Consider the following 25,675-nt stretch of genomic DNA (forward strand, 5'->3'; position numbering starts at 1 on the left):
TAGAATGCACACTTTATTTATGTAAAAAAAACAAAAAACCCAACCAGACAACATCGGTAAGGTAGACAACAATTTTTTTTTTTTTTTTAATATTCTGACTATACAATAATATTCTTCTCTTTTTCTTTTTTTTTTAATCCACTGCCACGCTACTATAATGGATCTGTTCTATAGTCTAAGTTTCAGGTTGTCCAGTTAAGTTGTCTGCAGCTTCTTTAAACAAGTTGACCTTTACCTATTTAGAGTTTCTTCTCAGAAACATTCATATATTATACAGGATATACAGATTTTGAAACAAGACACTTAAAAACACACACACCTATAGCCGCAACACTGGGATAGCTGCATTGTAAGGGTTACCTTGTTCAGCCAGCTGTAGACTCTGTATGTACAATTAGTTTTTATAGTGTTATTTACAGAGATGGACTAAAAGCTCTCTTTTAATCTAAAAGGTAAAGGCTCTTGTGTTTGAATATGTGCAGTATCATAGCCCTGTGGAACAAAAAAAAAAAAAAATCACGACAATTATATACACTGTAAACAGCACAAGGCATGAGAATCTCCTCCTCCTCCTCCTACCCCAAACAATCTGACAGGAAAGTGTTTGTGCACTAATATTCCTCTTCCACCTCGGCTCCYGCTCCTCGGGTTTTCTTATGGATCGCACGGTTAAAGCTGTGGCAGGCGGGGACCCAGTGATTGTCGTGGAGACCCAACTTACAGCCSGGGATGCCCTTCTGGGAGCGGTGACAGCACATCCAGTAGCCAGGCCCGTAGGGCAGAGCCTGGCAGTAGGGCTTGGGGTGCCACCGGCACAGGGACACGTCCCCCTTGACGTATTTCTTCTTGCACTGCTTGCAAGGGTCTTCCCGGTAGCGGGGGTCGCGGACCCAGCGCGAGTCCGCCGGCCGGATGTTGTAGTACTCGATGATGAATTTGAAGTAGTAGCAAGTGCATTTTAGGGCAACCARGCTCCTGGTGGGAAGCAACCCAAAGATCTTCACGATGATGTGGTGAGGCAAGAAGGCCATGTACTGCTGAGGCTCCAGAAGCTGCTGGATTTTAAACCTGGTCTCCAGAAAGTCATGCGAAACCTGCCGCTTTAGGCAGGAAGCRTCAAGTACTTGCAAAGCCCCTTCTGCGGGAGGGACAGAAGGGACCGATGGCTCTGTTGGGACACTGCTTCTGACACATGATCTGCCAGATGACAGAGCATCCTCATCTTCATTTTGGGCTACTTCCCCTGGCTTCTCCTGGGTGTTCTCCCGCTGCRGCTGCCCCTCGTGAGCAGCAGGCTGCTCACCCTGGAGGAAAAACAGCCTCCCTGGGAGCGAATCCTCACCAGAACTGGAGCTGGAGAGCTTCTCCTTCCTGCACCCTTTCTCGGTCTTGGTGACTGATATACTGATGCACAAGGGCTCCTTCCTAGCAGGATGCTTTGGGAAAATTACAGGCTCTTTCGACGTACAATCAACAGTCGCGTTCTTGCTCTGCAAGGGATCYGCTGGCAGCCTGGCAGCAGCCGGACACGGGGCCAGCAGAGCCCTGGGAGGCTCAACCCGCGTTTCAGCATCATTCCTGCCGGCTGTCATGGCCARCACCGCRTGGGCCAGTCCYGAATTCACATTCCCCACCCGGGTATCCAGCCCCGAAGCAAATGGCTGCCGGGCAGAGGCAGCGCCATCCCACAGCTCGGTGTCACCCAGAGGGACACAGCAGCCATTGTAGCCAGCCTCGGCCACCCCTGCCTCCCCCAGGCCGTCCCCCTGAGCCGGGACGCCCTTGGCCACCTCTCCCTCGGGCTGGGTGCCGYTGGCCAGGAGCACCCTGCCCACATTCCTGCGGAAGCTGTTGTTGCGGGAGAGGCTGCCGGCCTCGCGCTCGCTCTGCCGCCTCAGGCACTCGGACTCCAGCTTGGCCACCATGTCCAGCACGCGCACGGGCTCGCCCTGGGGCTCCGCAGGCGCCTCGCACGCCGCGGCCGAGGAGAACGGGTCAGGGTTGGGAGCGGGCGGGGTGGCCTTGGGCTGGGCGCTGAGCCGGGTGGCCGCGCAGCTCTTGGCGCAGTCCACCAGCAGAGCGCTGGCCCGCTGCTCCAGGAACGCCACCATCTCGATGACCGACAGCGAGCGGCCGGGGAARGCGCCCTCGCCGCCGTCGCTGCCGAAGTGCACCGAGCAGTGCTCGATGCCGCAGGCGAAAGGCTCCGGCTGGGAGCACCGGGCGTTCGCCTCCCTCATCCTTTCCAGTTGGATTTTGGCTTTTTTAAGATCCACCGATTTTTTCCTGCGCTTGGCCGTTCTCCCGTCGATGTCCCACGTGCTCTTGATTTTCATGGAGCCCACGCGGGTGTTGCTGCTGCACTGTTGGGCTGCGAAGAAGGCGATTTTCTCCTTGGTGTTGCCAGGTTTGACCACAGCCCAGACATCCAGCGGCCCTTCCCCTTCTTCTCCCTGGTGGATCGTCGCAGACAGGGCGTTCTTCTTYTCCCTTGCACTCGGACCATCTGCTGGACCTTTCCCGTTCATATTGCACATAGTATTTGGATAAATAATCCCCAGAAGTTTTTGAGATGGAGTCACGAGGGAGGGTTTTGGGAAAACGCTCAGTYTGGTGCAGTTGGTGTATTTTTCTCCTTGTGCTGGTCCCTGGTGGCCTCGCAGGGAATCCTGGCTTATTTCTGGGGATCGTTCTTTCTTCTGTAACTTGAGATATGGCTTTAAGTGCATACCAGAAACCCTGGAGAAACAGAAAGGGAAGAAGTTATAGTTGCAAAATGTGAGTGTCTGGAATTAGAGAGGGTGGCCCAGAGCAGGCACCAGCCCACACCTCAAGAGGAACCACATGAGAAAAGAGCCACCAAGGCTGCAGTATCCACCCTTGGAGAACTTCCTGCACTAGGAGAGAACTTCCCATTAGAGAAATCTGTTTCYAGCCAGTTGCAAGGAGAAATCCTACAGTTTAAGTTGTATCAGTTGTGAAAACATAGCTAGTGGTTCATTCTTGAGCTAGAGCCATCCTTCTGCCTGCTCATTCCTTAATTCAGTTGTAAGGTACACACAAGTCACAGGTTTATCTGCACATCRGCTACCAGGCACACTTTTTTCAGTAGATAAAATGTGGTTAAAGCTCAAAAGAGAAATTAGCAAGAGTAATTAAATTAAYCAGATATCCCAGGGGATATCTAATCTCCCAGTACCACCCAAAATCACAGAGTGGTGTGGGTTGGAAGAGACCTTAAAGCTCATCTTTGTTCCATTCCCCTGCCACAAACAGGGACACATTCCACTATCCCAGGTTGCTCCAATCTCCGTCCAACCTGGCCTTGGACACTTCCAGGGATGGGGCTTTGTCCAGCTTTTCTRAGCAATGAAACCTTTTAGCATATAGACAATGGCAGATTTGGTGGTTTTCCCATATGGATTCTTACATTATACATCAGATGTCCACCCAAAAGTGACAGCAGCATCACATCCGGCTGAGGAGATCCACTCTCAAGGACAGGATTTTATGGTCAGGAATTCCAGAGCTGTGAAGGACCACTTGGATGGTGCTCCTGCAGCAGACCCWGASTCCTCTGCTCTGTCACASCTCTGCAGTCCCCTTCCATTCAGARCTCAGAAAGGAGCCCGGGGCACTGCCACACAGGCTGCAACCACCAGGAGACTCCAGGCTCTTCTCCCAGGAGGATCACACGAGCACATTACAGAACTAACTATAGATTATGTTTCCATGGTAATCTTTRAATTGTTGCACTCAAAGGCCTCCTCTTTGGGGATGATCTGTGCTCGAGAGTTGAARAGCAGCAGGTTCAATGCCACGTTCATCATGAGCTGAATCAGACACACTCAGGCACTGAGCATGTTTCCCTTGAGAGCCACTACCAAGGGAACTGCTTAAGTACTGCAACTTTGTAGGTTTCTAGCCTAAAACCAGCTTTTAACAGCCTAAAACCAGCTTTTAACTAAAAACCTCAATTTGTTGGTCTATAAAGTCCAACAAATTTACAAGTGAAGCTGCCCAAGCAAAGGAAACCTCCAGGACTAGGAGCATCCGTGCTGTTTTAACCACTGCTCTCCCTGAAGGTTCGGTTCCTCCTTCTGCSCTAGTGACAAGAAGGGAGGGCAGGCACAGAGATTTGGGGAGGTACATCCCAAATCCCACAGAGATTTTGGGGAGGTGGAAGGGCTTAGTTCACCTTTCCACACCCCTTTGGTCCGAGCAGTGCTCTGAAGGCCAGGAAGCAGCAGCTGGAAAGGCAGATGCCACRTTCCTTCCCTCTGGATTTTTATAGGGACATCATCACCTGGCTCCTGCAACCYCACAGTGTCAAAACCACCTGCATCTCACCTAGATGCTGTGGGGGTGAGAGATGTCAGTGCTGCAGACACAYCTCCCCAGCCCCTGGGTTTAATTCTCTCCCCGTGCCTCCCACGTGCCAATTCCAGCTCCTTGGAACTGGGTCACTCCCAATTTAGTCTCCTCTGCAAAATGCAACTGAGCTACTTTGTTTGCCTCCTCGGTCGGATGCTAAAARCTAAAATAATCCCATAAAAATAGAACTTCAGTGTGTTGAAACAGATGCATGAAGAGAAAAATGGCAAATCAAGGCTGCTGGAGTTTGCTTCGGCCTCATTTTTCACCGGGGCTGCCTCATTCTGGTTGTACTTCACAGCAAAGAAGGGTCAGGCCCCTGATGTGCCCTGGCCAAAGCCCAGCCCAGAGGAGCAGCAGGTGAAACAATGCAGCAAACTGCTGCAGAGAACAGTGCCTGCAGCCTTCCCTTCCCTTCCAGAAGGACATTTCCCAGACCAGAGRGAGAAAAGCTCCGGTGGCTGCTCGCCACCATACCCTGGGGAGAAGAGGTGAATACAATTAAAACACGACTTTGCATGCTGAAATCTCCAGAGCCAGGAGCACAAGATCAAATTTCATTCATGAGTTTTCATGCCAAGGTGTTTGAAAGMTGAGCTGAGCTCAGTTTTTAAAAGGCTTTCTCCAAGCAAGTTTTCAGGAATCCTGCAGGACAATCAGCTCGACACCCTTCATTAAGAGAAGCTGCAAATGAAGGTGAGATCAGGTATTATATGAATAAAAACAGAACCAAACTGGTTACCCCAACAGGCTCAGGGGACATGTTCAGCCAGCAGAGTTGGTTCAGCTGCTCTCAGCTATTTCTGGTCTATGGAGAAAGACAAAGGGTAAAGTTCTGCCTCACCTATTACAGATTTCTTGTTTAAGGTTGTRTTTCCTCCTGTGTTTCAGTTAGTTCCTGGCTCGGCCAACAATACCATTTAAGGTTGAAAAGTTATAATTTACATAACAAAATTATGCCTTAGTCAGAAGTTTTAGTGCCAGAATAATTGCCTCATTTGAATTCAGCATTCAGTTCATTGCACATGTTTAAATGGATCCGGATTTAAAGAAAACCTTCATCTAATAACTTCAGACAGCTATAAAGAGCACTGCAAACTCCACGAGACCAGCTGCCACCTGCCTCAGAGTTTTCCAGCAGCAGGGAAGAGAACTTTCATTTTAAAAGTCATCTCAGCAATGSGCCTTACCTGAAAGTGTCACTTRGAAAAAACGAGCCCCCACCTCACAMGCCCTTTGCTGTGGACATTGAGAACGGACTTTTAAGCAGTCACAGCTTCTTCCCTGCACGTCAGCAGCACATTTCATCTCTAGCTCCTAGAATTAGAACAAGGCTTCCCAGCAGAAATTGCTTTGAAGATGAACCAGAGCCCAGTCCCCACCCACAGACTCCCCTGTTTCTCAGTGCTGGCAAGCAGAGAGCTGTGGCAGCTGCAGGTAAGCTTTTAAATATTTAAAACCACCAAAAATAGTCGTTAAAAGGTGAAGTCACATATTCCCTAYGACACTTCATTCCAGAATAATTCTGTTTGCTTTCCTCCACCCTTTAAGTTATCAAGCTCTCTAATTTTATCTTTAGAGACAACGACTCTTCAGAAGTCCACGGGAGCAAACATAAAAGGTTTTCAATCCCAAATGTGCGGTTTTAAATTGCTGATAAGAGAGAATTCTGCCAGGAATGATCAGCCACTGAAACAACGAGCAGTGCTGCCTTTATACTGTTATTCCATCCTTAAGCTGATGAAATAAAGGGGCCAGTTTTTCTATTTCTAATCAGCCRTGTCTGAAAAACAGGATACTTGCACTGCTGGAATGACACTGCTGTTTTTATAAGTCGTAACTACAGCTTGTTTCCACTGTAGTTTTATCAAGTTGGTTGCTACACATTGTTGATACAGAAATATATTCCTTTATAAGAGCTCATACATGCACACAGCCCACTTCCCCCCACCCAAGGGGGGAGACCCGTAACCCACTGGTGGATTCCTCATCCCTGAAAGTGTCCAAATCCAGGCTTGATGGGGATTGGAGTGATCTGGGATAGTGGGAGTTGTCCCTGCCCATGGCAATGGGCTGGAATGAGGTTTGAGGCCTTTTCCAACCCAAATCATTCCATGATTCTACTTGCCAAGCTGGCCACAATCTTCCTGCATCCTTTTGTGTTTATGTACATTCTAAATCACAGCAGCCTAAAACAATAATATATTTGCCTTAGTGGAAACTCCAGAGKTGGAGGAAAAACTGGTAGGAAAGACTCAGTTTCCACAACTCCTTTGTAAGGTCCACCGAGAGCCTTAATTCCCTTTGCAGSTCTCAGATCAGGGACTCTGATGATGCCCTGTGAAGCCAAAAGATTTCCACTGGCCAGCAGGAACAACAGTAACAAAAAAGCATAATTTTCTCAAACAGCATATTCACACTGCAAGTTTTCTGGGCAAAGCACCGGAAGGTTTTATTAGGGTGAAAATTTCCATCGAAACCCCCAAGTTTCCTATGGATTTCTCCTTGTAAACACCAACTCCAATCGACAAAAGCTCCTCACGTTGCTGACTGCACACCCAGTGCCAACCACAACTCTGAGAAACTCTCAGGACATACTAATACAAGCTAAAAGCCAAAAATTTTTAAAAAATCAACAACAATAAAAAGCTCCACACCTCTGGCAAAGCATTTCTCTTCCCTGGCATCCCAGTTCTATGTCCACAGAGGTTTCCTCTTCCATAAAGGACACTGACAATTAGCAAGGACTGAGCACTGAGTGGGAGTTAACCACGGTCAACCACTTGTTATTTCTGGAAGGGCTTGGTGGGTCCTTTGGGCTCCATCTCCAGTACCATTTCCATCCCCTTTGCACTGCCAGGGCAAGGCAAAGCAGACAGGGAGCTGCTTCAAAGGCATTCCACGGATTCTGCCGGGGAGGGAAAGTCCCAGGGTGGAAGGAGCTCTGCTGCTCATGGAGTTTGTTCTGGAGCATGGCAAGGGTCCAAATGTGGAGAAAGGAGGGCTGGGAAGCACCATGCTCCAGAGCAGGGCTGGGTTGGACTCTGGCAGCTGTGGAAGCATCTGATTTCCTGAAAACCCACTCCCCTTGGAGCAGCAGCTGTTCCTGTCCCACCTCCCAACACCTCGTGCAGCAAAGGGAGAGCCAGCGAGGATTAGAGCAGGATTTGAAGGCAAACAGAAGGCTTGTGGCTGCTGAAGGAGAGCTCTCTGCTCCACTGGCCAGCCTGGGGGAAGTGGAACCATGCCAAAAACGTGGGGCAGAGCTGGCCCAGAAGAGCTGAGGAGCTAAACACAACATAAGAACCAAACTCCTGACGCTGGATCCCTCCCCAGCTCGTTCACCTGTGTCAGGTGCTCAGATAACTCTGGGGGAGACAACACCCAAATGCAGCTGCACTCAGAAAATCCAGCACTCACAGCCCATCACCACCAGCACACAGAGTGGGTGACACATTTCACCCCCAAACCCCACACAGACCACTCCAGTCTGAGGCCTCCACCCATCAATATTTTGAACACATTTTACACTAAACACACACACACCCTTTAGTAAAGCACAGTTGCCTTGGCTGCTTTCTGAATTTTGTACAGGAAGAAGTGCCAGTGCTTTGCCAGGCTTTTGTGTAAAAGCACTTACCGTGAAGGGAGTGATGTAGGAGCAATTCTTTGCTGAGCCTCAGGAAGCTCAAAGCTCTGCTTCCCAACCACACCAGACCAGACACAGAGATAACAAAGCAAAAGGGAATAAAATAAACAGAATGATTTGGAATTCAAGGTTATCAGCTGCTCCAGAAATGTGCAGCTCAGAGATGATGGGATGGCACACGTGGCTGTGGTGGGATAGGATGAGAGGAAATCACAGAGGGACAGCAAGACAAAAACTGGTGGTTTTTACAGGGCTTCTGYTGAAAGCTGGCCAGAGCAGCACAGGTGAGTGACACGTTTCCTTCTGGAAATGTTTTACCTTTGTTAATTTGTTTTCTGATTTATGAAGTGCAAGAGGAGCAAGATYTTTCTTCATCTCACAGTGCAGTGAATTTCTTCTGTTAACGAACCAACACAGAGTGATGCTATTTATATCCTCCATTTTTGTGCATACRTAATGAGAACACATGAAAGGTTGTAGAAATTAACCTTGGACCACACGATCCGTAACAGACTCAGCATTCAAAAGAAAAAAATAAGCAAAAGSAGAGCTGAAGGCAAGTTATCAGGTTGCTCTTTTGAAACTCAAGACTGACAGAARCTGGTTCATGGAGTCAGCTGTGGTGTGAAGGATTTCACTGCATACAGCATTCTCCAGGAGTCAGAAGGTGTTTTCATTACTAAGAACACCTCCCAAACAAGATCCAAAGCAAYTCCAACTGGAGGTGATCCTTCTTCAGAAACAGATGCAGGTTTCAGGTCACATCACTTGGAAACTTCCATCTTAGAGATCAAAAAGTCCGGGAATAAACATGAGAACTGGTGCAGTGTTAAGTCATTGCAGAGATATTTAACAACAAAGAAATAGTGAAAGGGTTTTTTTTTTCAGTTTGTGAGGAAAAAGAGAAACAGAGCTGCAAACAAGGACAGGGCAGAGATCAAGAGTACAACACAAAATACCAAATTTGATTCTGCACCATTTTTAAAGAGGGGTGGTAAGGGTGATGGTGAGGGCAAAAGCCCAGGCGTTAATCTGAACAAGAGCATTGGCAGGCGGAGGATTAGAGAGCTTCATAAAAATTGTGAGGATTGGCTCATCCCAGTTTTAGAATCCAAACCAGATAGGCTCACGCACTGCAGGCCAAGAAACAGGATTTATAAACCTCTTGAAAGGCAACAATAGGAGATAATAAACATGTGGCACATTGGAGGGGGCACTGCAGGGGAGAAAGAGAAGGAGAATGATCGCAGCCTCTCCAGGGCTCGTATTCTGACTCCAATATAAAGGTGCTTTGCAAGCAAAGAGGATTAATGTGACACAGAGAAAAAGGGGGAAGAGGGAATAGTTCAATATGCCAGACTAACCTCAAGGTTCTCAAAAAAAAGCCATCTTTTTAGACCAATCTACTATATCTTGCTCACATGGACTTCAGAGAGCACAARGAGATTTACTGGTTAAGACAGATTGGCAGAGGAATGGGAAAACAGACAAAGGAGCTGGCTTAGCAGCAGACAGCCCCAGGTGATGCTGAATAAGAAAATACCAGCCTGGAAACCAAAGACATGCTTCAAGAATCAGCCCTGGGAACATCTGATTTTGTTAGGAATGACCTCAGCACTAATTCTGCCCCCACAGAAATASAGGCAGTTCCAAAACAGCAGAGGCACAAAGCTCCAAGCAAGAGGAACTGAGGAGGGTTTTGAAATACAGTGATGCACCAGCAAGAGGAACACCAATAAATCTTGGAACTAACTGAGGTGAACTGGCCACCACAGAGACATCCATGAAATGGGGAAGTGGAGGTGATGCTGTGACAGCAGTGAGAAGCCCTCCAGCCAGCCCTGCTCCAGAGCACAGCACATACTTTTAGCCAGGACTGAGATTATTCTATGAGAAAAACAGCAATTGCTACTCAAGAAGCTACTGGAGAACACTTRTGTCACTTAGCACAGCAAAAGCCCATTTCACAGAATGCAGAAGAAGAGGTAAACCACTGAAAATAAGCAGTGGTCCTTATGCAGAAGGAAAATAAAGGAACAGAAACTCAAACAAGTATATAAACTGTCATSAATGTTCAGTCTGGGAATGAAAAGAAGGTTCCTTATTGCACAGCAAGATCTGTCATCTTCAGTAATGGCTTAATCTATGGGAGAAGAGAAGATGCAAATATTTTTAGGCCAGACTAAGTTCGCAAAAGAGATTATGAGATCCTGCTTGGGAAAGTRAAGAGCTGGGTGACCCAGGAAGTCTTTTCCAGTACTAAATTACCATGAGACTAACATAGCAAGTATATGCTGTCTACACAACCACAAAGAACAAAGGTTAAAAGTTTGCTTTAAACCCACACAGCCTTTGGAAACCAAAAAGCTGGCGCTCTTCCTCCAGACTGAGGAAGTTTAAGAGCCTTGGTTTCAGAAAAAGAATTAAAAAAAAATACACATATATTTTGAAGTAGTTTGAACTCATACAAACTGGCATGTCCTYGCATTTGCATGAGGACAAGCTGTTCTGCACGGTGTTCCTATAAGGGGACACAGTGAGAGGCGTTCACTTAATTGTCACATAAGCACAAGTGTTTGAAATCAATCGTGCATTTCTCCTTAATAAGAGACACAGGAGAGTGAGCAGTGCAAAATCTGAGCTTAAACTAATCTAATTACTTAGTCCATAGTAAGGCAAACCACAACAATGACTGCCAGCATTTCCACTTGCTTTAAGCTGCCTGCATGTTTTAAAGCCTACTCTGACGAGCCTTTCGCCAATTAACTTTTACTTCAAAGTCACGTTTCCCAAACTAATTTACAGCTGTTGCTAGAAAACCCAACGATTTCTCCAAGTACGCTGCCAGCTGCAGGGAATCCGTAGTTGTCATTATCAAATAAAAACGTCAAAGAACATTTCTGCCCTTAAGCCATTACAACGTTTCACTGAAACACTAYCCGAAAGTCAGAATTTAGAGCAAGCATTTGAGTGACAGCACGAGACAATTGGAGAAGGCTCAAACCAGTGCTGAATGCTCATCTGCAGAGCTGTTCGTACCGTTTGACTTGGTGGAAGGTGGAGGATGTGGAGTTGAGCGGTTCCCTGTGGAGTCCAGCTCTGCAGGAACTCTTCATGGTAACGACCTCTCCGGCTAAGGCACGTCGTCGTCACAGCCAGTCCATCCTGGGCTACACCCCAGGCTYCCCCATCAGCTCTGCCTGCCCCACACGCAGCTTCACCGTGTCTCTACCACCTAAAAACTGAACAAAGGAGAGCTGTGTGAGAAGATCACAAGCATATGGACTTTTCCAAGAGAGAGAATATATACATATAAATATAGACAAACACAAACATGCTACGCATGCATAGATATAAAGGATACATATTCAGAGAGRAAAGAACTGAACATCATCATGCCAGTATTGCAGCTGGAGTTCCTGAACACCACTAAACACAAATTAACACGCCCCACCACAGCCTGGCTGCACACACGGTTTTTTCACCTTATATTCCACTGCAGCGCTACCTTGGCACCTCCCACGGAACACGCTGTCTTCCCAGCTCCATGTAAACAGGACGCACAAGATCCCTCTGCTTGTTAGCACCACATCAGGCTTTGGAGGGAAGTAGCTGCTAGCAGTGAGATTTGAGGCTGCCAGGAGTTACGTTAGCGCTCTAATCAAAATAACGTGGTGGATTTCATAAAAGGACAGAAAACATGTCACCACACAGCCTCTGAGTCTTGGGAAAACTGCCCTGACTTTGCATCACATGCAGATAAGACAGATTACACCAAAACAAAGCTGTTCTGCAGTATCTCTTGTTCTCCGTGGGCTGCTGCCTTCTACACCTTGTCCTTGGWGCAGGCACTCTCACCGGTGCTTTAACGCACTTTGATGGAGAAAGAACAACAACCTTYGAGCTGGAACATTAAAGGGAAGAGTGACACAGCAAAAGAGCCCTGGAAAACCTCAAATACTCCAGTCTGAGCTGCCAGCAGATTGTTTTAGAGACCGTTTGCTTCCTCTCTAGAGGGCTGTGCACAATGATGCCGTAATGAAGGAATGCCATTTGAGGATGCTAACTATGGAGCTGTGTYCCCAGGGGAGCTGTGATTTAGTGCAGCAGGTTGTTCTCTCCTTTTCAGCAGTTTTGCCCAGTGTTCCCACTGCTGTCCTACCCTCGCTTTTGCAGAAATGGAGCCTCTCACATCACCCCCTTCCCATCACCTCCCATGCAGAAGAGCCCCCACTACTCCCAGCTCGGCTCATCAATGCTTGACCAGTGTGGTTCACAATCAATGCTCCCACTAAACACTCCCAGYCTGGAAAACCTGCTCCTGGTAGCCACACTTGCCAGGAAAATGATGAAGGATRAACCTTCCAGGCAGGAAAAACACAAGCTGGTTTAGATCCACCTGACTTGATGCCTGCTACAGCAATTTCACGGTTCGTCTAATGATGGAGAGTAAGAGGTTAAGCGTTTGCCTACATATGAGTAGCAGGAGCCTAAAATAATATATAAAATATTATATAAACACATTCCAGGCTTCATGAAGAAATCTCTGCTGAGCTCTACACAGGGCTAAGAAATGTGTGGGGTGGAGGAGATGGAGGCATGGCAATGGCAGAGCAGCAGAGCCTGTCCTCTGCTCCAGGGATTCAGCAAGACCAGGAGTTAGGCTGCCGTGATCAGCAACAGCAGGAATTGAAGCTTTGTAATTAAACACCATTTTCATCAGGCTACCCAGGGTCTGTAGCAAGGACCTACCTCTATGAGTGAAACCTAGGCACAAAAACCAGCTGTTTCTGGTGTTCTGATGCTGCAAAGATATATATTCACAAACAGTAATTCACAGAGGAGAAAAAGCATATGCCCAGTGCTTTAGGAAAATCAAAGTCAAACACAAAATYGTTACTTTCCCATGAACCATCAGTAAGAGGCACCGAAATTCTGACTTTTCTCCAAGCTTTTGTCTGGCTCTCCTTCTGGCTTTACTGACACTAGCATTTCAGACTCAGCAGGAACTGTATCACAGAAACATGATTATATCCACACCCAAATAAACACAACCACACCATTTCAAGAATGCCACTCACTTTTCCAATAGCTTAAACCCTCTCCATGGATCCCTGGTTAGGGACACCACATGTTTTGTCCTAGTCCTACTCATCTGGAGATTGAAAAGTAAAGATTGAAAGCCAGACAAAGAATTGAAACCCACAGATATCTTGTTTGCAGTAAAGAGTTTGAAAAGCAAAACCATCAAGGGAAGTGGTTCRGGTCAGGAGCAGCCACAGCCCTGATCCAAGCACAGGCATTGTATGGTGGGATTTCATGAGTTTTGGGAGGGACCAGCAACTACTAGAGGGAAGCAAAAGCTGACAAAATAGACACAGCCAAGTTCAGATGGGCACTGCAGCACGGACCCAACCACAGCTCCATACAAAGCATGCTTTTTCCCCCCCTCTGTAGCTGCTGGGCYATAGAAAAGAGCTGAAATAGTCTATTAATGCCAGCAAGCTCCTGACAAATTCCTACTGTGTGAGGAGTAAAAAGCTGTGCTTGTGAATTAAAAAAAAAAAATAAAAGGAAAAGAGAAAAAAATCCCAGCATTTAAGCTAGCAGAAATACTTACTGCCTTTTAACTACCACTGATTCTGTACCAAGGCTGATCCTTAGCAGAAGGAGCTGCAGCCGATTTGTTAGTTTTGCACAGAGTCGGGTACAGCCCGAAAAACTGMAATACAGATGCACAGAGAAACAAAACAGAAGAGGAAGTTAAAACCCTAATCGTGTTCTTCTCCCTCTCTGAAACCACCCCCAAACATATGCCTCTCTGCACAAGATGTGGGAAGGACTCGGGTTTTGGCAGCAGAAAGCATCACATCCTCTCAGCCGCGGACGGCAGCTCAGGGAACGGTCCCACAAAACTCCCCATCTTATCAGCAGGTTTGAACACTGCTGCAGCTCAGGGAAACAAATGTATCAGCTCCACCAGGCTGGAGTCAAGGTCTCCTCATTCTGTAGCAAATCACTCCAGCTTTCGATATTTTGATAAGCGCAGGAGTGAGAGTGTTTTAGCTGTAGCAACAGTAACTGATCAACAAACCAGTTCAAAGGGTGGGCACATCCTCTCAGAAAATTTACTTTCTAGAAAGAAGACTGTGGCCTTGGGACGGAGTGTGAGCAACAATCACCCTGTTGGTAAAAACACGTGTAAAAACATATTTGACCACCCAGCTTCACACAGCTTCAAGCTCTGGGATGCTCCATAGGGATGTAACACCGGGTCAGCTGGGCAAAGAGCATCAGCACACTCAGGATGCTGAAGGAAGCAGCAGCAAGTGTTTCAGAGCAGAACTCAGAGGAGTYAATTCCAAAAGCAGTCATAAGGGTRGAAAAAGTCATTGTTGGGGCTTTATAATAGAGATAAGGGGTTTTGTTTTCTTGCAAGAGCTAAGTTTTGTGTCCATTCCCCCACCACTGAGCTCAAGCTTAGGTTGTCCCCTGATCCTTGTCTCCAAAAGCGTAATTCACCAGACATAAAATTCTGCCATTCCCTCCCTCCCCTCCTCAAACACCCCAAACYATAACAGCACCAGAACCTCCTCAGCCAGAGGCTTTGGCAGAAAGCTTTTCCTCATCCCAGCATTCCCACTGGGAACGATGATCAGCCTTGGTCCCCACTGGGAATGATCCACAGCAGCTCTCAGACTAATTGTGACAGTGAGATGATACCCCAGGTCTTCAGCTGCTAAGACACCTATAGGAACACAACCATTTCTTTTTAACCATTTTTTAGGTTATATCCACATATATAAAACACCTTGAAGAATTGCTTTTAATACTGAAAGAGCCAGTAGARGCAGTTTGCCTTGTGAAACCTTGTGTGCTCAGCTTCCCCTCTGTCTGATGGTCAATCAGATCTGATATTATCTGATTTAAAGGCAATAAAGCTGCCAYGGGCTCCAGCTGGAATAAATGTGGGAGAGCTTCCTGTGTCTACTCCCACACTAAAACCAGCTGATTGCACTTCTAGGCATCAGGAACCAGAGTTGGCAAAGCAGCAGAACCTGGTTACCATTGCTTTCAGCTCATTTCCCCACCAAATTCACTCCAGCCCTTCCTKCTCAAAGCTCCTCCAAGCTCCCATCCTTGGATCACAGCAGACAGAGCAGCAATTGAAATGAAAACTGAAGATTCCCATGTAAGGGGAATCAGGGGAGACCACAAAGACTGTGAGGGGTCTGGGGCATCTCTCTTATGAGGAAAGACCCCAGGAGCTTTTTAGTCTTTCAGCCCCAGGGGCTGTTTAGTCTTTCACACCTTCCCCTTTACCAGCACTACTTTCCTGTCTGATTTCTCACCTGAATCTGCTCAAGAGCTGGACCAGGACAGAAGTAACCCAAAGTGATCAGCTTCCCAAACCCTCCTACCCCAGATCTRGCAGGAACTCACAAAGCCCAGAAGGACAAAGTTCTCAGAAACTCAGACTGGACTCAGCCAACTCCAACCCACACCTGGAACTGTGCTGGAAAAAGTGTCTGCTACAAAGTGAGTTTTAGCTTCTTTCAAATAAGTGGGAAGGAACACTTCTGAAAGCACAGTGGGCAAAATCCAGTGTTTTGGAAGTGGGGAAATGAGTGTGTAGTGCTCCAAGGCAACATTTGACTCCTCACTGCTGTCAAACAGCACTATTTGCTGTACTGATAAGCATGTGAAATGCTTATTCCAATGAAGCACTACAGGGAGAACCTGTTTTCCTTCCAAGATCACATCAATGAAGAATGGAAGACTCCACATTCATAGCTCACACGCTTTCTCTCTAGGTGGGGTAAGCATTGGAACGACTCAGTCGTCCCCTCAAAAGGAAAATCTCAGAAGAGAAAAAGAAAATAAAGGAAAGACAAGCTCTGCTGCACCCTCTTAGCCCTGCATGAGTATTGGGAAAAAATAATATTACAAGTGTTTCCCTTGTTCAGCTGTTCCTGAAAGGTTTCAGCTGTCTTGCACAATTTGGGTAAGGACATCACTCGCTGCTCAGCTGGGAAGAAGTTAAGAACTGGCTCATTAGATTTGTTCTGCTTGATCCAAGAGGAAAACAAAACCAGTAAATCCCTCACTGGGCAGWGCTGCTGCAGCTCTGGTGACAAASACACGGGGCTCACASAGCAYTCTGCTTTCTAGAAAGCTGCCTTGGCACCCCTTGGCACTGTYGCGTGCCCCGAATGACAAACTGGGGGTGGCAAAGCCCTGCTGAGTGGGGCTGTGGCTGCTGCACCCTCAGCTCACAGGGCAAAAATCCTCCCTGAACACACCAATCGAGGCCATGTGACCCACGAGCCACATCTGAATTATTTAGCCTATAAAACCACATTTGTTTTGCCATGCAGATTGTGAATTAATGAAAGCTCAGCTGAAAGGCCACTTTCTTGGGGCGAGAGGAAGGAGAAAGCTTCCAGAAGCCTTCCTATTATAGAAGCAATAGAGCTGGTTCCAAATATAGTAGAGCAGCACTCCCAGAGCTCTGGAGACGTCGTGCCCTGGTTTTGTAAGGCTGAGGTCTCGCTGGATTGCTCCTGCACTTGCAAAGATGGATGGAAAGGACTGCAAGATGCAGAACTGACGTGAAAAGGGAGTTTCAGGACAAACACCAGAGGCACAAACCCAGACTGCCTCTACTGAACAGATCACCCTGAACACCAAGAGAAAGCCAACCTGCCCCACTTTAGAGAATGCCAGTCAAAACCAGCAAGAAGAATCCCATCTTTTTTTAAGAACACAACATTAGCTTGCTAAAAAAGATCCTGATTATTATTATTATTATTATTATTATTATTATTATTATTATTATTACAACACTGACGTGGCAGATTAAGATTGCCAGCAATCATTTCATCACCCTGTTTTGCCTGTGGATGGCAGCGATCCCGGCTGGAGAGCTGCACTTGACTCAGTTTGGCATGCAGAGGGTGGATCTGTTTTTGCTGTGACAGCTCATGAAGTGACCATCACATGTCCTGCCTGACAGYAATTCCTCACTGGTTCACCAGGAATAATTTGTTTGTGATCCAGCAGCATGGGATAAGACCCATTCCGATTCTGAAAGTTTCCTTCTTCTGTTTCGGGGCAGCTTTTGTAACACAACAGAAATAAACTCAGTTGCAAAACTCTGATTACAAGTGTATCTTTGTGTATCTCTGCATCTGTGTACTCCAGCACAGGACTGGCCTTTTSACTGGTAAACAGTAACAAAGTAAAATGTCACCAGGAAACCAAGAATCCYATACATGACACTACAGAGGGAAGAAGCCCCCCTGCTCCACGGYGCAAAATGCACAATGATAATTATTTCTGCACACCTTTCCATGGAGTATGAAATGGTTTCTAAAATAGTAGAACAAACCTACATCTGACTTCTAAATATCCAGAAAATAAATAAATACAGTTCCTTCTTCAGAACTCTGCTAACAAGGAAAACCCCACAACAGGTGACTCAGTGTTAAGCACTAAATTCATCAGCTTTAAAACTCAAATTCACTGAATTAAATATGGCTTTAACAGGTTTCTAGGGCTCTAAGTGGTTTGGAGAAGCCCTTGGGTAGCCATTTCTCCTTTCAGAGACCACCCCATATTCCCTGATCACAGGTCCACACCTACCTGTCAAAATAAGGGATAATTCATTTTTATTTACTTCTGTGGAATCTTACCCTTTAACTAAAACATTATTTGGTGGATTTTTGTGACCTATACCACTGTGCATACCTTCTTACCAGAGACAGAGGCACAAAAGCACCCCAAAAAAACACTCCCCCCCCAAAAAAAAAACCAAAAAAAATAAAAAAACCCAAGCAAACCAAAGCTACACAGACACAAAAAAGACTCAAAGCAAAATTACACAGCTTTGTCCACATGAATTAATTCTGCCAATCCACTGCAGGGCTGAGAGGTTACAATATCCATTAGGCATCTCTAAAGTGTCCAGACTTTTCCTAAGGGTCTCCAAATCCAAATTCAACAAACCTTATTCAGCAGCACAAACACCAGACTAAATATAGTAGTACAAAAAAGAGCTTTAGAAGTAACTGTGCCATTACTTGCAAATATTTGGAGAGGTTGGATAAGGCCTTGAGCAACCTGGTCTAGTGGGAGATGTTCCTGCACATGGCAGGGGGGTGGGATGAGATGATTTTTAAGGTCCCTTCCAGCCCCTTAACATTCCATGATTTCTGTCATTCAGAATGCCCAAGTTTTTTCTATCATATTCCTGAATCCACTCTATTCTCACAGAAAAACATTTTCCACTATTTTTAGCATCAATGCCTCACGAATTGTGACAAAACCTTGAATCCTTTCAAACTTTTGGTAAAGTAGGCCACTGCAGGTGCCCAAATGTCACACACTCACAGAAAACTTTCACCTTGCAAGGACAATGCAAAAATGCTGAACTCAGAAATCTCAAATTTATAGGTCAGCAGTTTACAAAAGAGTCTGCTCTGCACTTAGGGAAAGAGCTATCCAGGTACACCAAACTTCAGGATGGATTTCATGCAGAAAGAAGCTCAAACTATTTTTCACAGCACATTTTGGAACGAAGTGCCTCACTACATCTGCAAACTTCCACCAGAACAGATTCCTTAACATCAACACACCATCTAAAAACAACACACCACCACCCACACCCTCTGAACGAGCTTTGGATTCACTGGGCTTTCCAGTTGTATCTTATAAAACAAAACAGAAAGGTCTTAAAGAACAGGAACCAACTGGTACCACTGGAGAAATATTTAAGAAATGGTAAAAAACACCTGACAGAGAGAGGATGGGGGAAAACCCCACCAAGGCCAGARAAGGATAAGGAAGGGGTGCTCCATGGCAAAGCAGGTAATCCCCCACAATGAAATGGGAGAGAAAAGATGGTTTCACCTTTATCTTTGTTTCTTGCTGTTGTTTTACTATTCTAGCCGTCAATAAATGATTTTTTTTTTTGTTTTGTCCACAACAGTAATCAGCAATCTCATGAACTTTATCTTGACCTTTAAGCTCTCTTGGCAGTCTTTCCATGACATCTCCAATTCCAGCCCCTGGCAGGCAATGACCTCCTCTGGACAGATGGATGTGCCTGTCCCCTGCAGCAGGGAGTCACCACTGCAATCACTCAGCAAGTATTACAAATGTCAGGTCTTCAGGGGACAGGAATATTCCTCCCTGTATGGAGTGACCACTTCCCAGTCCTCCTCTTTTATTGACTTCTGACTTCTTGGGAGATGTGGTGCAGCTCCCACTGGGGTCCCTGATGTAGGGGGRGCTTCATTCCTGAGTTTCTAAGCTCTCTAAGAACCTCCTATTTCATAGAATCYTAGAAAGGTTTGGGTTGGAAGGGACATTAAAGTCCATCAAGTTCAACCCCCTGTCAAGGGCAGGGACACCACTGCTCCAACCCCATCCAACCTGGCCTTGAAAACTCCAGGGATGGGGCAGCCACAGCTTCTGTGGGCACCCTGTGGGAGGAGAATCACATCCCTTGAGCTGCTGCCCCTCCTGTTTTGATACAGCCCAGGACACAGTTATCCCTCTGGGCTGTGAGCACACAATGCCAGCTCACATCCCTCTTTTCACCCACCAGAACTCCTAAGTTCCTCTCCTCAGGTCTGTCCTCAATGACTTCTCTTGGTCTGTATTCACACCTGGAACTGTCCTGACCCACCAGCAGCACCTGGACTGGTTGAACTTCAWGAGGTTTCTCATTCCCACAAATGCCACACAAACTTCTTACATCCTCATACAACTCCTGGACCGGGTGACCCAGCTCCTCCATGAGGACACACCTTTTGCAGAGATGACTCTCAGTCCCAGTTTCCTGGACAGGGAGCAGCCACACTTTACAACCAGAGGCCTCCAGAGCCACATCTGCTGCCACCACGTCTCTCTGGGAGGGACCTTCTGGCATTGCTGGGGCAGCAGCTCCAGCAGCTGTCAGGAATGAGCATCTCTCCAGCAGCTCCAGGCCTGCAGCGTGAAGTCACGCAAGGAAAGGCACAGCAGTGGGACACCAGAGTGTCACAGTCAGCAAAATAAAGCTGGAATCCTAACCAGGGACAGGAGGAATAGCWCAGCAAGGCAGACCAGACTCACAAACAGCCCTTGGCACGATGCTGTGATCTGAGCAGACCTCTTGTTATCCATCAGCCAGAACAAGAAACCTGCAGAGCTCATCCAAGCACTGACAGAGCAGCAGGGGCAGAACAGGGAGGGAACAGGGCACTGGTGAGCAGAGTTGGGGTCACACAAATGCAGGTGAACCATCCCCAAACAGCATCAGGGTRTTTCCCACCCTGAACTGCTTTGCAGCTTGTGAAAAAACACAGAACCTGCTCAAAATGACCAGAAAGGACTTTGGACACCCAAAGCACAGACATGTGACACGATATGGCCAAAGTGATCAAGGTGAAGACAGAAGGCAGCCAAGAGGACACGCTACAAATCCTTCCCAGACAAAGCATCAATTGGTTTTATAGAAATTCTTAAGAGAACTTTATACACAAAACATCTGCTGAACTAACTCAGCTTCAGACAAACTTAGGGGTTTTCACCAGTAAACTGCAGTAAAGACCAAGATTAAATACAGTATCTTATTGCATGATTGTTTCAAAAGCCTGTTTAAAATTAAGCTAACCTGGAAACCTACCAATTCCATGGATCTTTAATCTTTTTTTAGCTCTATTTTTAAAGATTTTTTTTTCCATTAATAACTCAAGAATTATTGAAGTAAAAAATAGCTTGATATTTTCAGTGCTTTGTAGTCAATATACCTAGCAACTAACACAAGTAAAATTTCAGAAATCCTAAGCATAGCACAAATTCCACTGTAATTCATTTTTAAAGAAAAAAGTAAGGCCCCAAAATAGCACTGAAATTTCACTAAAGGACAACTTCTGCACGCTCAAGTGCTTTATGAATTGTGACAACTTCTGCTCCAAGTCTTTCTGCTTTCATGCTTCCTCTTCAAAATTTAGAGGCACAGACCTACAAAAGGACACCAGAAATAATTCTGGTGCAATGCTTTCCATGTTAATAACCACTCTGGAAGTATGGACTTTTCTAAAGTTCACCTGAAAACATCAGATTTGGGTTTGTTTTACAAGATTTTAAACTTTTTCATGCAAAGCAATAGCAAACAYAAAATCMTACAATGGTTTGRRACCTTAAAGACCATCCAGGTCCAACTGGACTGGGACACCTTCCACTATCYCAGGTTGTTCCAAGCCTGTTACAGYCTGACYTTGGACACTTCCAGGRATCCAGGGGCAGCCAGAGCTTCTCWGGRCACCCTGTGCCAGGGCCTCACCACCCTCACAGAGAAAAATTTYTTCCCAATATCTAATCCTAATCTCTCCTCTTTTATTTTAAATCTGTTCCACTTTGTCCCATCCCTATTTGTTCATGCAAAAAGTTGCTTTCACTCTTCTTTATAAACCCCTTCAGGCCCTGCAAGGGGCTCTGAGCTGTCCCTGGAGACTTCTCCAGGTGAGCACCYCCAGCTCTCCCAGCCTGGCTCCAGAGCAGAGGTGCTCCAGTCCTCAGAGCWTCTTTGTSGTCTCCTCTTGACCYRCTCTAACMGGTCCAAAAAATAGCTTTATAATCAAGACAGAAAAGGAACAAATATCTGCATTGCTCTCTAACCCAATATTCCCACTGCTCCCTGCAGCACAAACAATATTTTCTTCTCAGGGTTTCCTCCTTTTGGCGAAAACAGAAAAAAAAAAAAAGCATAAAACCGACCAAATCACTAAGAAGTGAAGCAAAAAATAAGGAGCCCGCAACTATGGTTTAGAAATTATTGAAGTGAACCAGCTTTGGAGCTGGGGATTGTGACCCTGCTGTGGAAATCCTCAGCACCTTACAAACCAAATGAGCCACTCCTGAGCTCCCACTCACCACACTCAACAACCCATTCTGCCCCAAAAGCCAGCTGCAGCTTTCCAGCCCAAACACTGAATTACCAAAACAATCACCAAGCTTGAGCCCTCACCACAACTCTCACCAATTCTCTATGAGCCTGCAGGAAATAATTTCAAACAGCTCCCTCAAGAAAATAAGTTTCAARCCTCAGCTTTTTCCATCCCGAGCCATCCCTGCACTATTTCATAGCTCTGATAATTGTACCACTGACTAACCTCCAACTGGGAATAGCTGTTTTTATCATCACTATTAAAAACAGTCCCTCACACTGCTAGGAATCTGGAAATTCACTGGAGCTGCATCCCACCCTTCAGCCTCTAAAAACACTACAGAGCAATGAAACTATGTGCTGAAACCAGAGGATCCCAGTGCTGAGCAACTCCTGTAATTTCTGGGTAACTGGAACTGCTTCCTAAGCGAACCGTAGAGGTTTGGTTATTGATTTTAGAGGGGCAAGTGGCACGAAAGCTCTGAAAGTCAAAGTGAATTTATAGTTTTCCATATCGGACTGGGAAAGTTTAGTTACTTTTAGAAATGCATCAGTGACGCATGTGTTAAAGCCTCACACACTTGCCTGGTTTTGTAGTTTTTATGCTTTTTTTAAAAAAAAAAAATTAAAGTAAAAATATCATCTGCAGTTTTTCTTTCCTAAAAACACATTATCTTGGTTTTTACACCTTGGCCAGAAGAATGACTGACAGCTCTCAGAGAAGTAGCAAAATGCAGAAAAACAAGAGTTGAAAGAAGAATGGATTTAAAAAACAGCTTTTAATTATCTGAAGGTACAGTTGCCAAGCAGACAGCAAAGAGGCTGTGCATCACTTACAGATGGGAAAATTCCCCCAGGTTGATTTCACAGCCAATTATAGTGGATTAACCTATTAGGAAGAACAAAATATATGTATATTTTTTTGGTGGATGCAAGTTTCAACAGCTTGAAAAATCATTGCCACTGGTACTTTGATACACAGGATCAGCAATCTGYTTTATCGCACTTCCAGTCATCACAATCCATAAACACACCCTAGAAAAAAAACCTCACCCTTTTTTTTAATGCATCTTCTGTCATTATTTCCTTCTTAGGGAATGGCATCTCTCTTGGCCCCTCACTTTGAGTATCATTTCATACATCAGTACTTTTTTATTGCTGTTWAAGAGAAGAATCAAACACCTTCAAACTCTTTTACGTGCACCTTTGCGCACTCATATAATATTATATCTGCCAGATGCCACTGTTAAAGGTATTTGCCAAAGAGAAAAGCACCAAAGCACTGATTTTCCACTTTCCAGGATCCCTGTGCTAAATCCTGGGTTTGCCTACTTTTGTTTGGTATCAAATTCCTCCTGCTGGCTCCGCTGCAAGAGCAAACTACAGGGATAGTTAAGTTTTTCCCCACCACCAAAAACATCTGTTCCTTTTCTGAGTTCTCCAGACTTCCTTCCCCTTGACCATATCACAAAGGCTCTCTTTTCAGAAAGGCTGCCTTCTTGATAGCCCATCACCATTATCTTCTTGTTCTCTGCAGAACAGTTGAATCACTGGGTCTTGCAGAGCTTCCAGTCCTTTCAGCTCAAGGCCAGGATCTGAATTCAAGCATCRTGATTTACAGAAAGGGTTGTTAAACTCCTTCCCTGACTCTTTTTTAACACTCCACAGCTTCCTGTCCTGGGAGGCAACCAAACTGCTACAGAAATGCCAGTTTCTGTTAAATACCCTCAATTCCTGTGACACTGAGCATTTAAAACAATTCCCTTACTTCCAAATCTCGCACCAGAACAGCTTTTATCCCACRAAGTGCAGAGATGCGCAGAAATTGCTTTAGCACCAAGGGGTGTGAGTTGGTTATTTGCTGCATCTCACAGCATTTCTAGTTAACATTCAGGCTTGGCACGACCCACCATCCGCTCGAGCACACAGAACAATGTCACCCCTCAAAACCCCACTGTTCAACCCAAAGGCACTTCTTTTTTCTATTTTTTTTTTTTATTTTAAGGGTGCGTCAGCTGCTCACTGAAAGTGGGAATGCTTCATTTAGCACACACACACTTGTTAAACTGCTCACAGCATGCAAATAAAACGCCGCATTGTGCAAAAGTCATTCAGTCCCCCCATCCGTAGATATGAGCAATGGAACCGCGGCCAGGAAAGAGAAACTTGGAACAACCTGCAAATATTTCAGTCCCTTATTCCCAATATTCACATCTCAGGCTAAAGCCCGCAGCCCTGTCATGCTGAGGGGTGACCATGTTGAGAAACTGTCCTGTGCAATGGGTGGGAAAATGACCATTATCTGTCTTGGCCCTGGACTGCACCCTTTTATTTGTAGTTATTACTGCAAACTGCCTTTTTTTCCAGACAATGGTTGTGTTATTATAGGTACCTTCATGCCGTGCCAAAGCACATACACACAGCAATTCAGAACAATCAGCCTTGTTTTCATGGGAGCAAAGGTTGCAGCCAAATGAAATGGGTGGAGATCACATTAAACAATCTTGGAATCTGCTAATAGGATATAGGAAAATGTGACCATAATGCAGATGCGGAGTTCCCCTTTCACCTTCCGATGTTATGGATAAAATAAAAGCTTTGGAAAACCAATTAAACTGTTTGAACAACATTAAGCAAGTCAAAGTRTTCTCAGGGTGCTTACAAGACCACTGAGAGGTTCTTTAAAATAAAATAAAGCMGTGCCCTTTCAAAGCTCTGAAACCAGAGAGTGTTTCCCCAACCCAGAAATTATGATCTCTTCCACCACCTGTTTTAAAGATAAAGGAGACCTGCAAGTCATCTGCTTGTCCATGGTGAAGAGAAGCTCATCAAAGACAACTGTTCTTGTCTTAGAGACAGGATCAGCCCCTCCTCTAAGCGGGGAATTTTCACACTGAGGCACCTTGGCTGGTCAGCTGTAACCTGCATTCCCTCGCCTGCTTTTGAGATGTGCATTAGTCAGCTTTCTCCTCCACAAATCTGACTGTGCCTCTGCATGATCGTGCACTGAAGTCATGTCCTTGAGCGTGTGACATCAGTCTGTTGCCATGGCAATGTACAGGGCAGTCCAAAATTCAGTATTATGGCATCACTGCGGGATCAGACAGCGGAACAAGCCAACGCCTGAGAGCTGGTTAATGCAGCACGAACAGCCAAGACATTTCCATCTAAATGTTAAAGTGTAACTGCAYTTCATCACAATATTCTTCATAAATATGCCTAGAAGCCTCAAGAAAGACAATCCAGAAGGTCACTGAACTGACAAAACAGGCAAGCCATGATGCATCACTAAAAAGAAGGGCAATATGTTTCCAAGGATGGCCACCAAGTATGAAGAAAGCTTAGTTCAGCTCTCTGAATAGAAACCACCATCTGTTCCTAAGGCAACACCAGAGCTGCCTAAAGAGATCATCCACAGAGAAACGGGGATGGCCCCTCAGCATCCCAAACCAAGTGCTGGTTGCACCTAGTTTTTCTGGAAATCAGAGACTGAAGGGTCAGGATCACAGCACTGTGTACCTTTCAAAGAGACACCATTACATAAGATACAGCTCTTCAATTCCAAGCTCTGAAGCAAATATAAGCACATCATTAACCCATCCTGAAACAAAGCCATGTAGTTAAAAAATCGTGGTACCTTCCAAGAGTTGTTATTCCATGTAGGGTTAGACATTACAGTTCTGTAGGTTCCTTGCACACTSACGAGAATGGCATTT

The 25,675-nt window shown here is 45.8% G+C and overlaps 1 protein-coding gene across 3 annotated transcripts; it reads right to left on the reverse strand.

Moving 5' to 3' along the window:
• Positions 1-25,675, reverse strand: FBXO34 (F-box protein 34). 3 transcript variants are annotated; one of them, XM_057373217.1, is made up of 4 exons: positions 25,597-25,675; positions 13,644-13,745; positions 11,063-11,265; positions 1-2,739 (listed from the first exon to the last, which is right to left on the reverse strand). In XM_057373217.1, exons 3-4 carry the CDS (start codon positions 11,137-11,139, stop codon positions 612-614), a joined length of 2,205 nt encoding a protein of 734 aa, XP_057229200.1. In that variant the 5' UTR covers positions 11,140-11,265; positions 13,644-13,745; positions 25,597-25,675; the 3' UTR covers positions 1-611. The 3 variants fall into 3 exon arrangements, with proteins under 3 accessions (XP_057229200.1, XP_057229199.1, XP_057229201.1); XM_057373216.1 differs by lacking the exon at positions 13,644-13,745; XM_057373218.1 differs by lacking the exons at positions 13,644-13,745; positions 25,597-25,675 and adding an exon at positions 11,509-13,579.

The sequence above is a fragment of the Malurus melanocephalus genome, unplaced genomic scaffold (assembly GCF_030028575.1).
Source record: "Malurus melanocephalus ecotype Western Australia unplaced genomic scaffold, MMel_1.1 scaffold_190, whole genome shotgun sequence".
NCBI lineage: Eukaryota > Metazoa > Chordata > Aves > Passeriformes > Maluridae > Malurus > Malurus melanocephalus.